Here is a 15,527-nt window from a genome sequence, read left to right as displayed (position 1 = left end):
AATTATTATAGTATAACATATCCTAGACTGATAAACCGTCTCCACTCAGAATTGTTTTACGTATACAATGATATTACATCATTGAATTCAAATTTTATACCATCCATTACAGTAACCCAATTGTAACCTACTGTACTATACAGAGTGACATCCACTTACCCGCTTTTTTTTATTCATTCTTCAGAAATAAGATAGCTGATTGAATAAGTTTAATTTAGTTTAAATTTCAGTACCAAAAAATAAACATAAAAAAAATGTATTATACATGTAGCGCTATCTTAGCACTTAATGAAAAAATAAATAAATAAAAAATATTAATTTGAACAAAAGTTATTCTAAAAGTCAGTTCTATCTGTTACACTTTTTATAATATGTGAATGTTTAAATAATTAAGTCTAATTAAATGTTGGAACTTATTCTTTCAACCTTCTGATTATCTGATATATTCCTTAGTCCTACTCATTACTATATGTTATTCTAATGTTGTTGCATTGTGCACATTCCACATATATAGAGCAAACATAGATGGTCTGCTTTTGAAGCACTTAACTTGCGTATTGTTACTTGTACGTACCAAACATAAATAATATTATGTTACATCGAAATAGTTATGTTAAAATATCATTCGCATCATTATCATATGAAAAAATATCATATAATAAGCCATAAAAAAAGATATTTAAATAATTGTTTATAATATTTTTCTTTCATCGTAATCGTTCGGTATCAATAATTGTTCGTGTTCTAAAAATATCGGGTACAAAAAGTCTGATGTCAAAAAAACCGTCGGGTGTCAATTGTCCGAATACCCATCGAGATAGGAAGGTAGAAATTGTCTAAACTGGAACAGTGGTGTTGTGTAGGGCACATAACCCCTTATAGGGGTCCAAATTTATGAAATGAAAATGTTAATGAATAATAATGGCTGTAATGTCCGTAATGTTATACATAGGGCCTTCTATGCGCGATGCAAGTAAAACGTACGGCTGGTGGTCGCGTCACGACTAATGAATAATTGTTGCTATCCCTACCACTGTATGATGGTAAGAACATTTTAATCGGGTGTTGTTTTTTGGCGTCTATACGTCTAGTACGTACGTCCAGTAGGTATTCTTATCTATCTCGCGACGTTAAATTAGTTGGCACTATATAAAATATCTGTGGACACTGTTAGTCTATGCATGACATTAAAAACGTGACATAACATGGTCATCGGTGATAAATCATATTATGTGATAATTATGTATTATACCTACATTATGGCATTACATATTACATCCATGACTACCATATTCACTTGTACCTAACCTATGTATAACATTACGGACATTACAGCCATTATTATTCATTAACATTTTCATTTCATAAATTTGTATATTTCCGCAGTTACTCTGTATCTACACTCAAACCAAAAGATACTTTACGAAAGGTATGTATCCGTATTATATAATTTAATTTTAATATTATACATTTTTAATATTTCAATATTCGAATGAATAAGATCCAATGACGACTAAAATACACGTAATAGTGTACCTAAGTCTCAAACCTCAGTCTGTGATTGCCGATTGGTACCCTCTAGTTTATAGGTAGTCTATCTACCTATTACTAAGCATGGATTGATGGCTGTACTTACTATTATAATATTAATAGTACAATTACCATTGTCCATTGTTATTTGTATCTGGCTCACTCAATCATCTATAGAATACACAATTGATTAATGATTATAAAGAATTAATATAAGTCATTAACGGAATTAACTATTAAAATTAGAGTAGGTATCCTTTATTATATTAACTACTATAAAGGAGGAACTTTATTTTAAATTTTCAATCCTTAACTATACAATTTAAAAGTTTTATACATTTTTAACAACTAAATAATTTGTAAATTTTCAATTAAATGTTGTCAAAATTTGAACTTTAAATGGTTATAAAAAAAAAGTGTCTATGTATTTAAAATATTTTCCAACTGCTATTATATAAGCTTATGGGAAACCTTATATTAAATTCTCAAGTTTTTAAACCCGATAAATAAGATTTTATCGACATTTATAGAATAAAAAAACTAAAAAAAAAAAAAACAGATAATTTAAAATGTCTATAAATAACTTGGAAGTTGTTGAAATATTTTGAAAATTGTAAAATTGATAAAATAAACAATATGGGTACATTTCAAGTTTCTATAGTTATTGAAGTTTTTCGTTTTTGAATAACAACAAAATAAGAATATCGATACAAGAGAAACTGAGTGAATATCCTGCAATGTTGTTATTCAAATGCTCATAAAAATGTAAACTGACTTTCCGGTAGACATTTTCATTTGATAAAAGTAAACAAACTTTCGAAGAATTTTGTATTGAATTTTCAAATCTTAGATTTAAAAAGATAAATTCGTACGAATTTCTAACTCCAAAAAACTACCGGGAATTTCAAAATTTGACCTCCCCAATAATGCAACAACTATAGATTCAATTTTCAACTGAAAAATCTACTGAAATTGAAAATCTAAGTATTATTTCAACAATTTATCGTGTACACAGTACACACACACACACACAAAAGCACTCGCATAATATTCATCGCTCTGCTCAGAACCTAAATAATTTATTTTACGTCAGATTATGAAATTCTAAGAATATTATGGATCACTGATAAAAATACGATTTGAATATTGTGATTCAACCACAACCACTTATTCACATAACAATGATTATCAGTTAAATAATATTTTAAAACTAAATGGTAGAATTTTAAATTTTCAAAAAAAAACATTATAAAAAAAGATACGAGTAAAAATACATTAAACATTTGAAAAAGCGTGCTTATATATAATAGTTATATATCATCAAAATCGACGAAAAAAAAGTATTCATATTATCTAATACAAGGAAAAAGCTTTACCTATTTTATAGTTTATACTTATACACGTGTATATGTATATATACAATATCGGCCGAATGTCTCTAACAACAGATACACAATATTGTGGTCGACTGCTTGTATATGCGATTAAGTTGAGCTGAAATTGCGTATCGGTCTCAAAACTGTTTTCCCATTGATATATTTTCATTGCAAACCAAAATACGATTCTGAACGAAGACGGTGTGCGGTGTGCATCTAAGTCTCTATTTCTAAGTAGATTTTATAGTTTATCTATAGGTACTACTATCAGTAAATTATTTTTCTTTACGTAATACGGAGGTTGAACTTACTTTCGTAAAAAACATCGCAAATGGTACACCTTAGGTAGGTAATAATTTTTTATTACAATACCTACCACATTATATCTAATAATTATAAAATCTGCTGTATTAAGATTTTAACTAGAATACTAGAATACGTACTATAGGATGGTGTTAACACTGAATATATTCGTGATATAAATATATAATATATAAACCTAAAATTAATCTAAATATGTTTAAAAATTTAATTTCACCAATACAGAAAAATTATAATATAATACGTAGGTGGTAGGTGATGGCAAACATTTCAAGTTTGCTACGCATAATTTTGCTATGTATCTACAACGTAAATCTCTATTTAATTTTTGATGAATACAGCGACGCAAAAAATTTGTAGTTATATATTTCAAGTTAGCAGTCTAGAAAAATCAGGGCGATTGACGAAAACCGAATAAAACCACGGCTCACGTTATATAAATTTATTATAATATGGCATACTGGCTAGCTTCTTAAAAAAATGTCTTATATTATAATAATAGACAGATAATAGATATTATTTATTTATTCCTTTTCTTGATTTTCATATGATTTTTCATTATATTGAACGGATCGCAATTCTCTAATCGTTGGCCACCTCTGCAGGTTAAACTATAACTTCAGTAAAACCATTGATTATAGAATAGATTCTATAATCAATGGTAAAACTATAGGCAAGCTTGGGCATACACGAGTTAAGAAGTTGAAGTTAAGTTAATTTTAACTTTTTTAAATTTAATTTTCATCATATCAACTGATTTTTATTGAGAATTTAAAAAATAACGAGTTACTTTTAATTAAATCCGAGTTATGTCAATTCATATGTAATCAAATAATAAACAAAATTAATTATTAATGATGATGCATATTGCATAAACATTTACATTTTATTATTTTAAACCAACTGCTAGCTATTTAGATATTAAAAAAACTTAAGTTAGTTTGATTGAATTGAAAGTTTTCCTATAATTTTAAACTTGACAGAGTTTAAGAAAATCAGGATAACAATTAACTTTAATCTTTTTTATATGTTTTCTGTCAACTTAACTAAACTCAATTACAAATTATCATTAAGTTGCCAAAACTTTACTATAGGTATATATTATACTGTAACTATAACAAACCAAAAACAATGTATAGGTTTCTATTAGTTAGGTTAGGTATCTATTATGAAGTTAAAATATTAATAACAAATTTATTTTATTTTCCTTTAATAAAAGCTATCAAGTTTATACCATGGATGGATTACTCAATGAAGCTCGAGAACTTGAAAAAAGATTTCTTCAATATAAACAAGTATCCACCTATTAATTCTATTTATTTAATTAAGTTAAAGTGTATTGAAGGTACTCCGTAATCTTTACTAGTCACATAATTATTTCGATTTTCATATAAAATAACTAAAAAGTGGTATCTATATAATTAGTATTATGTAATTTATATTAAAGAAATTTTATTTTTATAGTTTTGGGATAATTTAATGCAGCAATCAAATTTACTGGATAAAGAAAAGTTTTCGTTGTGTGATCAATTATCTAAATTAAATTTCAAAATAAATGTTTTACAAATAGAAAAATACCAACTTGACGAACAAAAGCGTAAATTAGAAATGGACGTGGAAGAATTATCTGAAAAAAGTAGTTAGTAGAGTATTTTAATTGATAATATTATTGAATATACATACCAAGCCAATACATTATCAATACATTTTTGTAATTTATAAACAATACCAATTAGTAATTTTAATTTTTTGTAATCATATATTATTTTTGATATTCTATTAAACATATTATTTCAGAACAATATGAATTTTTGAAAACTCATCTTGAAGTTCTAAATCAAGTAAATATAAATACATTTTTGTTATAAATTAAAATAAACAGTCAAATTGATAATTTAAAAAAAATATATATAAATTTAGCGCAAAGATCAATTGGAAAAATATTCATTAACTAAAGGATTAGAATTTGAAGGTAACAATATTAACAATGCTTTATAATATTGTAAATTAAAAGTATAAAAATAATATTCTAATGTTGTATGTTTAAGAAAATATGTTAGAAAATAAAATAGATAATGTATGGAAATATTTCAATGATAAGAATTCTAAGTTGGATAAAGAAATTAATGATCTAGAATTGAAATTGGCTAATCGCCACGATATGGTGTCTAAGATGGTGAGGAAAAATATAAATATCAAAACAAAGTATTAAGTAACTATAAAAAAAAATGTATTTAATTCCTATATTATTATAGTTTAAGAAAGAATGTAACCAGTACAAGAAATCTATAGAGAAACTTAATGATGAAAACAGTGTATTAAATAAAAAGTTAAGCTTGATTAGTAAGATCAGTGAAGACTCAAACAAATTATCCATAAGATAACTTAGTGTTTTGTTTAAATAAGTATTAAGTAATAATAATTATATATATATATATATATAATATATAATACATTTAATATTATGCAATTATATAAAAATAAAGATTTTAGATACAACTAGATGTTGTAATTAATTATATTTATTTTTTATTAATCATAACATGTTATAAATTTTAAACTTAAAACAAATTTATAAAAATGTTGAATTGTATTTTATGTTAAATCTTATATAGTATTAAATAAACTAAAAAAATAAATACCTTGTAGTAAAATCATCCAGATGAACCATGTTGATATTAAATAGTTATTATTTTATAACATAAATCTTTATCATGCATGTAAAAATTATATAAGTTAGCCATGAAAAAATTTTTATTGTTAATTTTTTTCTTTTTTTTTACAGTAAAATAAGTTTTACAAAACTTTTTTGTATTTAATTTATTAAAAAATTACGCATTAATTTTTATTACAATGGTTTATAATGTTGTCTGCACCAATTAATTATCATAAATAGTTTACAGCGTTAGTTATACCTTAAAAACTAGAGATTGACAGTACCATCACACTGCCATTCTTTATTTTTTAACATAGTAATAAAACACAAGTACTGCAAATATTTTATAAGAATAACCTATTTTACTAGAATAAGCTTATCATAAAGCTATTCAGTATTCATCATTAAATCATTTAATAATAGAAAAATATAATATAGAATATTAATATTAGAAAACATTTAATAGTATCACAATAATTATGCCAGGTTGCATAAGAAATTACTAAGTATTTAATGAATTAATTATGACTGAGCTAATGATCACTTAAATTAAAATTAAAAAAATACATTTCAAGTGATTGTCATGATTAGTTTATTATGTTTTGGCAAACCAAATTAAATATTTCTAATGCAATCCGGCATTACATTTATAAAAATATAATAAATGAAGTACATAAAATTAAAAAATGCTTTAAATATAAGTTTAATATAATATTTTTCTCAATTTTAATTCATATTTTCGATATATTAAAAATCAAAACATAAAAATAATAATATGATAAATAAAGAAGATAACATTTTAGCAATATTCACTTATCATTTTTTATAAGGTTGTGGATGTAACAGAACTCACTCCATGGACAAGCACTGTAGGTGGTAGGTTATTGGTCAAATCAGTGAGTGAGTTCAAGTAACTTACATTTTGTAAATCTGATCCACGTAACTCTTTGGGCATTGGCAAATAAACAAAACATATGGCAGTTTCAGCACACTGATTTCTAATTAGTTTATTCACCCTGCAATAAATAAAAAGCATTATAATATTAATATATGCCAATCATAATGTTATAAATAAAAAAAAAAAAAAAAATGAAAGAAGTTATTACCTAGAAATATACGTATTTACATCACTGTCTAATGTTGTCAAATCAATTTGAGACCATTCTGTTACCTGAAAAATCATGCATTTATAGTTTATACTGTAATATCTTGTTTTTAACATGCACTTACTTCATGAATTGAAGCTTTAATACGTAGCGTAGACAACAGCTGTTTTAGCTGTACTCTTTGGCTTTGAATATCGATAGTATTGAGCAAGTGAACTCTCAATATGTGTTTTTTATACACAGCAATCATTTTGATAATGCATGATAATTGTAACATAAACAAGCTGCTAGTATCATACGCATCATTCATTGATGGGCCAAAGAAGTTAACAGGCCAAACATCAATATACTTATACTTAATGTTTCTGAATAAAGAAAATTATTGTATATATTAAAATAAAATTATAAAATTTATCATATAACTATTATTTTTTTAATAATAATCATACTTAACAATATCAGTCTTGTTATATAAATCAAAATGTCGACAAATACATATATTTTTATGCATTTGAAATATATCACAGATCATTGATACAAATTCTGATGTAGATAAATGTTTTTCTTCGTTGGGTAATCTCAAAGGGAATTTTTCTTCATTAGTGGTTAATCCTTGAAATAAGGATGTTTTATAAACGGAATCTAATCTATAACATACATACAGTTACACCTTGTACAGTTTTAAAATTTGAAATTAACTAACCTTGTAAAATAGTCAAGTGGAACTTTATTGTCGTAGAAACCCAATACAACAGTATTTGGCTTCATTGCTCCCATACCGGATAACCTTACTAGATGGTGTAATCCTTCTCTTACACTATTGGCTACAGTCAGTTCAACAAATGCTTTTACCTAAATTAGTTTTATTAAGCCATAAAATGAATGAGTCAAAAACAAAATATAGATATTTTTAGTGTACTTTACTTTTACATGATCAACTAAAGTCAACCAGGAAGAGATGGTCTTATCTGTATAATCTAAATTTGTTTCTGCTTTATCGACTTTGACGTGTCCTAATACAAATAAACCACTTTTTTTCAGATCATTAATAAATGTTATAGTTGGGCAAGATGACCGAGGATTAGCAACCATTAGCAGCATTTGAGGTCTCCAGAATTTGATATGATTTTTTCTCGGATCTAACAAAAGCAGATACTTGCGAACCTATGATGACATAATATGATTCAATAAATTTTTGTTCTTAAAAAGATGCTACACCCGCATGAGTTTTTTTATGTCTTACTAACGTATAACATAACAAATTTTACATAATTGACGATAATCCATTTTACTCCGTTAATTTTTAAATAAGAGCGAATTTATTCATGGTAAAATTATCGTCCAGAGCATCTTAGAGTTATCTAAGTTGTGATAATTTTAAAATGTATAATTTCAAAAAGGTCATAACTTGCTTCTGAATACAAATATCAATAAAACCTTTCAAGATGCTTACTATCTAGATAATAATCTTACTTTTTAATTGCATAACAAGTTAATTCACTCTAATTTAATAATTTACAGAATAAAATGTATTATTGTGAATATTAAGTTTGTCATATTGTACATTTGTAAGACAGTGACAACACATGTGGGTGAGGCATCTTTTTAACAGGTAAGCAAAGGAAAAAATCATACCTGGTGAAATATTAGAGCTTGAGATATTGATCCCCATTCAGAAGCTTCACATGGAGAGAAGAAGTGCAATAAGAGTATAAGTAACAAACACAATCCAAAACTTGTTGAGGCATAAAATGGATTTATTACAAACATCATTATTACACTACCCATTAGCCCAAAAGAACAGGTCCATGCAGAAAAATACTTGAAAGATGGCCTATATATCAAATAGAAATTAATTGGTAAATGTAGAATTTGTACATCAATTAATACATAATGCATATTTATTTAACTTTGTAATGGATAAAGAATAATAAAAAAAAAAAATATTAATAAATACCTAAAATTAGGTGCTGATGTGAGATCCAATCCAAGGCAAGTCAAATTTAGCGCTACATAGGCCAATAAGAATAGAATGGAATTTAGCTGAGCAATTAAGTTAAGTGATCCAATAAATAAAATCAACTGAACTAATAACCATGAAAATAAAACTGCTGCTATAGGATTTGAACGCCAAACTCCATAATTAACAAATTGCAATAATCGACCTGAAAATGGTTTTTTTGGAAAACTTATGTACAAAATTTAATACTCCAATTCAAATCTTATAAAAATACCAAATGGCACTGACAAATATATTTTTTAGTTAATTTAATTTTTATTTATTTGCTTTTGTTCTATCATAACAATGTCATAATAATATTTAATTGTCAAGGTGTATTGCGTAAAAACTGATATGATATCATTGAATCAGGCTAATAAAAATATCAATATGAAATTAAATATAAGTTACAGGCCTATAAAATATAAAATGAATTTTTAAATTTAAATGTGAGAGTAATGCTATTAGAAAAACCATACAAACACTTATTTAATATTTTAAAATGAAAAGTTGTAAACTCTAATTACAATATAGTAATGATTAGGGTTCGGATTTGAAGGCAAATGCCTTTCTTTTATTAATCATAATAGAAAAATAATTTTTATACAAAAATGTGTTTCATTTAATTTCTTAGACGATAGATCTTTTTTTTTTTGCCTTTTTACTTATAAATGCCTTTTTGCCTTTTTATTACCTTTTGTACTTATAAATGCCTATTTAATTTTCAGTTGATTTTATAATTTTATACCCAGCTAGAGTATTATCACTTTAAATGGGTTTTATTATTCGCAATATTTATCAATATCGTCTTATTGAGTATTTGGTATGGCCATAAAATTACCCGTACACCTATTTAAAGATTAAGATATGTTCGTAATGCGTAGATTCAAGATTGTTCGTCAGTCCGCCTGCATTTGTCGATTGCAATAATTGTCATTCAATAAATTAACTGGTATAACTCAAGTAAGTTAATATTTAAAATTGTTTTTAACTAATTTTTAGGACAAACCTGGTTAAAGAAAAAGGTACCAAATCTATTTATACAAAATAGCATAAACTTAATGTAGTTTAGCATTCATGCTCGTTTTTAATTTGTTTTTTCTCAAAATGTGTGCATTTGAAAGTGTTTAAAAAATGTTCACTATTTTATTTTGTAGTATATTTATGAATTGCCTTTTTTATTGATTATATTGCCTTCAAATCCAAACCCTAGTAATGATATTTAATTTTTGCGATTTTATGTTAAAAACTTAATTAATAATTATATTTTTTCTTTACTTTTTCATTATTTTTGTTAAGTATTTAAATTATGTGATAATATTATGTTAGATGATATTTTAAAAAGTTTAGTTTTGCTACTAGAAAAAAATTATTCTTTGTGTATTTCTATCTATAGTGATATTTCTTAATTTACTTCTACACTTTAAACTTCCTAAATTAATACTTTTGTTATAATGGTTAAGTTTTGAGTTTTTATAGCTACATTTTCCAGGCCTAGAAAAAACATGATGAAAAATATCTATTCACTAAGTGCTCATTAAAATGACTAAATAAACATATTTATAAGGTATCTGCATAAGCTTGTAACTTGGATATATATATATTAACTCTTACCATAAATATGATCTTTTGCTAATGCTTCAAGCACTCGGCTAGAACCAATCAAACAACTTAGACTCGCTGAAAATGTGGCAGTCAATATACCAATAGAAGTAAATGGAGGCCAAATATTAATGGGCATTAGGAATACATAGTTTTCTTGAAGTAAATCTCTTGAACATGTAGCAGCAACAAGAATGGACAAACCAATGTATGATATAAATGTAAACAGCACACCACCTAATGTTCCTCGAGGTATGCTATAAGATGGGTTTTTCAAATTTCCTAAAAAATAATAGAAACTTTGTACATACTTTTATTTAACCTTCTATTAGTCACGTGATTTATTTTTCACATTTGATAGCAAGGGGTAAAATAATTTTGCAGTATATTTTTATTTTATACAACAGTTTTAACTAATTTAATAATTATGCATGTATTATTTAAAGGCAAAATACTTTTTTTAAATACAAAATTGTTTTTATTTTTAATTTAATAAACAAAAAAAAAGTTTAAAAGTAATAAAAAGCAGTTGACTCATTAAGTTAGATACATATATTATCAAGAGGTATATGACATATAAGTACATTATCTTGAGAATGTTTATAATAACGTTAACTAGCTCACAAAAGGGAAAGAAGGTTAGCAAACAACAATATTTTTATTTTTTTTACCAGACATATTGGCTCCAGCCAAAATTCCAGTCACACCACAGAAAAGTACACCAAACACAGTTGAAAAGGTTACAGCAATATTGTTTGATGTGTAATCATTACCGAACTTAGGGCCTAAATTTTCAGAAAAAGTAGTTAAACTAAAACCAGTATAGTTTAATAAGACTGTAGCATTAGTTTGATTTACAAAAGTATTTGCTGCAGGCACCTCAATCTGAAAACAACATTCATTTTTATTTTATTTTGTATGTATTTCATAGCTGTTTTGCTTACTTGTAGTGGAGATTTCAAAAAAAAACTTATGATTGATGAGAGTAAGCATATCACAACAATTGCAAATATAATCACAGTAGTTTTTGCAAATAATGTTGCACCAATTAAACAGATAAGTAAATTCAGGAAATTTAATGATGATGTATAAGTAAACCTCCACCAATGGCCATCATTTAATATATAACTATCTTTTGGCATTAAATAACCTAAAAATAAATACATATATAAACAAAGTAATACATTTTACAGAGTTTGGTATATAAATTATATTATTATACAACATACACAAAATATATAAAAATCATATAAGCTAAACAAATGACGTGTGTATTTGTTATCCGATTTATAAAATATGCAGGTACTTGTGCGTTATCGCGCCTACCGCGCGCCACATATGCGTTATCGCGACTACCTCATATTATGGCGAAATGGAGAAACAAACGTCATAGAGGTACAGCGCGACACCATTTAGAATCTTACTTGGCGGAATTTATGTGGAGGAATACTTATCATAATGAAGAAAAGTTCAACGTTTTACTTAATAATATTGCAAATCATTGGCCACCACAAATTGATTTTTAAAATTTTAAATGTATTACTAAATTTTATTTTATTTTATTTATTTTATAAATTTTACTCGTAATTGTTGACGTATAAATTTGACTTTATTATTATATTTTATAATTGTTTTCGTATTATCAATAAAGACATTGACATTATAGCTTTGGGTAGTTTTGTATTATTATAAACACATTAAAAATATGTTGCGTTCGAAATCAAGGTAGTCGCGATAATGCACAAGTGAAAATAAGGTAGTCGCAACGAGTCGGCGGTAGTCGCGATAACGCACAAGTACCAATATGCAAAATTACAAAGTTTACACAATTAGTTGAAAATTTAACATACCAGATTCTCCAAAATTATCTATTAGTCCTTCTACACATCCTGTAAGGCAGAGAGCACTGCTTACAATATTTGCCAAAAAAAACAATGTTCCTATAGATCCTCCAAGTTCTGGTCCTAATGTTCTACTTATCATAACTGTTTATGCTGTTATAAGGAAATAATATTCATAATTATGAGGAAATAAATTGTCAAATAAAACAATTTTAAAATGTAAAATAAATAATGATTAAACCATAAAACTTAAAAACAAAGGATACAATAAGCACCACCTCCTTCAACAGCACCATTGGTTGATATAGCACAAACAGACATTACAGTAAAAACAATAATAGTGTAAGCAATAGCAAATTGGAATAATGTCTCAATAAGGCCAGCATTTCCAACCACAAACCCTAAACAAAAACAAACAAGCAAACAAATTACGACAGCTGATAATACCTATTCAAATGTTTTTATTAAAAAATGTATAAATTAATTCATAGGCAAATCTTTAATATCATACCCACTCTCAGGAACAACATGGCACTAAACATGGACAGACAAACAGGCGCAAACACACCAGCAAACGGGCCCAATGTACGGCCACTGGTCGCCTCTCCAATATTGCCAAATTCAACGTAGCCATCCTTGGATGTTTCCTCAGAGCCAGTACTAGAGTTTCCAAACATGCGCGTGAAATAGTCAAACATTTGTCGGCGGCGATTCATTAACGGTATTTTCTCACCGATATTACCAGCAAATGAAACGCCAATCGATGCAGGACTTTCAGAATTCATTGGACAAAAATCTTGGTTTTCTCTTTGTCTCTCAATCAACCTACCAAATCATAGCTATTTGAACGGCGTTTAGTTTCTATAGAATCAAGGAAAGAACAATTAATAGTAGATTATAAAAATTACGTATAATTAATAACTACCACGACAAATGATGATTATGTAAACGTGGAAGTACGTCGGTCTAACGATTTGCAGTAACAAGTGCAGTAGGCGTTTGTGACGGCTGTACTAAACTCTGAATTCGGTTTTAACTTACAACTTATGGTTAAATAAATGTTAAAATATTTGCACCTTATTTCTTATTCAAAATTTACCTCTTAGAAAAACGAAGAGTGAAGAGTGAACTTACTGAACTTCGATTTATGATCAACGACTACAACTACTGCTGATAAGACTGTTTTGTGATAAGACGTTAACAATGACCGTGATAAGGATTGAAGATAACGAGAATCACAATTTACAAATCACGATTTAAGATATAATTATATAGGTATCCTATAAATCCTTCTTTTCTACCAACAATTTTTTTTTCAATTTCAAATCAACTAATTTCAATGGTTTTAATTTCCAAATTATACTTTTGTGGTTTGTTTCATTTCAATACGTAATGCGTACGTGTAATGTACTAATGTGTATATTTTATAATTCGCTACCTAATACACACGTGCGTTCATAATATAATATCATATTATTAATATGGTATATATAAGTACCTATATGTATGTGCTGCATTATATATGCCCGATTTTTTTATGTTATTTGCATCTGAGCGGTAATGAAATGCGTGGGCAAAGTCAAAAATTGTTCGGTAGCAAAAAGATAATATAATAATATAATTAAGACGCGAATCCGGGGTGCGGAAGTTCTCCGAAAGAGGATATTATAATATTGTTTTACACACACACACACACACGCATATATATATGCGTCTCTGGTACCTATCCCTGGAGGTGTATATACATTTATATTATATACGTATTTAACAATTACACTACTATTAAGTATTGTGTATCATAGGCGTGCACACAGGGGGTGCAGGGTATGCGACTGCACCCCCAGCGAGTTCAGCTTAGACATAGATAGATAGATAAATAATACTTTTTAAGTTATAATTTTTTTTTAAACCCGCGGTCACACGATGAGTGCTACTAGTGCTTATATGTACGAATCTACATTATACGAAACTCGATTAAAATCGACAATCGTTTTCTGTTATCGAAGTGTGATAGTCGATAGATATAGTAGCTATATAGACACGTCATCTTGAATTATATTTTAAAATTATTATTAACATGGGTAACTAACATTAACATTACCATTGACTTTTAAAAGAAATACAATTATTAAAATTATTATTAATTTTTTTTTAAATTAATCCTGGCCTGACTTGTTATGTGGCTAGGTAACATACTAAAATGTTCAATCTGTTAGTACTATGCACACTCAGCAAAAATGTCCTGCGCACGCCTATGTTGTGTATAATGTTTATTACATAATATTATATACCTACACACTACAGTAGGACCTATAAATTATAATAAATAATAAAATACGCTGTATAGTATATAAATGAGCTACAATTAGTTGTAGCTCGTGTAGTTTGTGTTTGAATTGTAACGAATAATATGGTAATAATAATAATAATAATAATAATAATAATAATATGGTCATAAACTCATAAATAATAATAATATCCGTGGTACGTACGTCGTTTACCAAAAAAAAAAATTGTCACACAGTCAAACACGAGAATAATAGAATATCTAAAACCAACTTTAGATTATTTAAATATATAAATAAATCTCAATCGCAGCATGAATGACAGATCATCACTTAAAAACGATTTGTATTATCGGTTAACAGTTTGGCTGATTTTTGTTGAGTCCGTAAGTGTGAGAACTTGGATAAGTTGAAAGAATATTTTTAGAATATCCACCGGAATAATATAAAATTAATTAAAAATTGTAAACATAAAAGCATTTTAGCATTCTCGAATGTTTGCACTAAATTCTTTAGTAGCAAGTATATAAATTATAAATATAATATATAATAATATAATATGAACAGTGTGTCGTGTCACCGCACAGTCGTTATAGTATTAATTGTTCCACTTCCATTACGCTGCTACCTACCACTGAGATACCTCATCAACATACTATCATAATTCAGTTTCAGCCGTAGTCAAATATAATTTAAGCATCTTGAAGCATTGGCCATTGTTTGTGTTTACCCACCGTATGCCGTATGACATTATTTGTTGTTTTTGATTATTGATTAATGTTCATTACCATTACTGTTCCACTGTCCGGAA

The 15,527-nt window shown here is 27.0% G+C and overlaps 2 protein-coding genes across 3 annotated transcripts; one reads left to right on the top strand and one right to left on the bottom strand.

Moving 5' to 3' along the window:
- Positions 1-1,190: 1,190 nt before the first annotated feature.
- LOC107170581 (uncharacterized) lies at positions 1,191-5,611 on the top strand. Its single transcript, XM_015520737.2, has 7 exons — positions 1,191-1,429; positions 4,447-4,522; positions 4,692-4,866; positions 5,025-5,068; positions 5,148-5,199; positions 5,276-5,403; positions 5,483-5,611. The coding sequence occupies exons 2-7, from the start codon at positions 4,463-4,465 to the stop codon at positions 5,609-5,611; spliced, it is 588 nt and encodes a 195-aa protein (XP_015376223.2). The 5' UTR covers positions 1,191-1,429; positions 4,447-4,462.
- A 458-nt stretch (positions 5,612-6,069) lies between these two features.
- LOC107170580 (solute carrier family 12 member 9) lies at positions 6,070-13,599 on the bottom strand. 2 transcript variants are annotated; one of them, XM_089226598.1, is made up of 15 exons: positions 13,357-13,599; positions 12,943-13,292; positions 12,698-12,832; positions 12,441-12,575; positions 11,535-11,740; positions 11,262-11,475; positions 10,603-10,872; positions 8,947-9,154; positions 8,625-8,823; positions 7,914-8,153; positions 7,693-7,841; positions 7,439-7,636; positions 7,114-7,354; positions 6,990-7,054; positions 6,070-6,899 (listed from the first exon to the last, which is right to left on the bottom strand). In XM_089226598.1, the coding sequence occupies exons 2-15, from the start codon at positions 13,214-13,216 to the stop codon at positions 6,707-6,709; spliced, it is 2,727 nt and encodes a 908-aa protein (XP_089082724.1). In that variant the 5' UTR covers positions 13,217-13,292; positions 13,357-13,599; the 3' UTR covers positions 6,070-6,706. The 2 variants fall into 2 exon arrangements, with proteins under 2 accessions (XP_089082724.1, XP_089082725.1); XM_089226599.1 differs by lacking the exon at positions 13,357-13,599 and having other exon boundaries at positions 12,943-13,091; positions 13,165-13,292.
- Positions 13,600-15,527: the final 1,928 nt, after the last annotated feature.

Source organism: Diuraphis noxia, unplaced genomic scaffold (genome assembly GCF_037042655.1).
Source record: "Diuraphis noxia isolate RWA-SAM2 unplaced genomic scaffold, SU_Dnox_SAM2 contig0004, whole genome shotgun sequence".
Taxonomy (NCBI): Eukaryota; Metazoa; Arthropoda; class Insecta; order Hemiptera; family Aphididae; genus Diuraphis; species Diuraphis noxia.
Note: the sequence above shows the minus strand (reverse complement) of the source record. Positions and strands in the feature narration are given on the sequence as shown.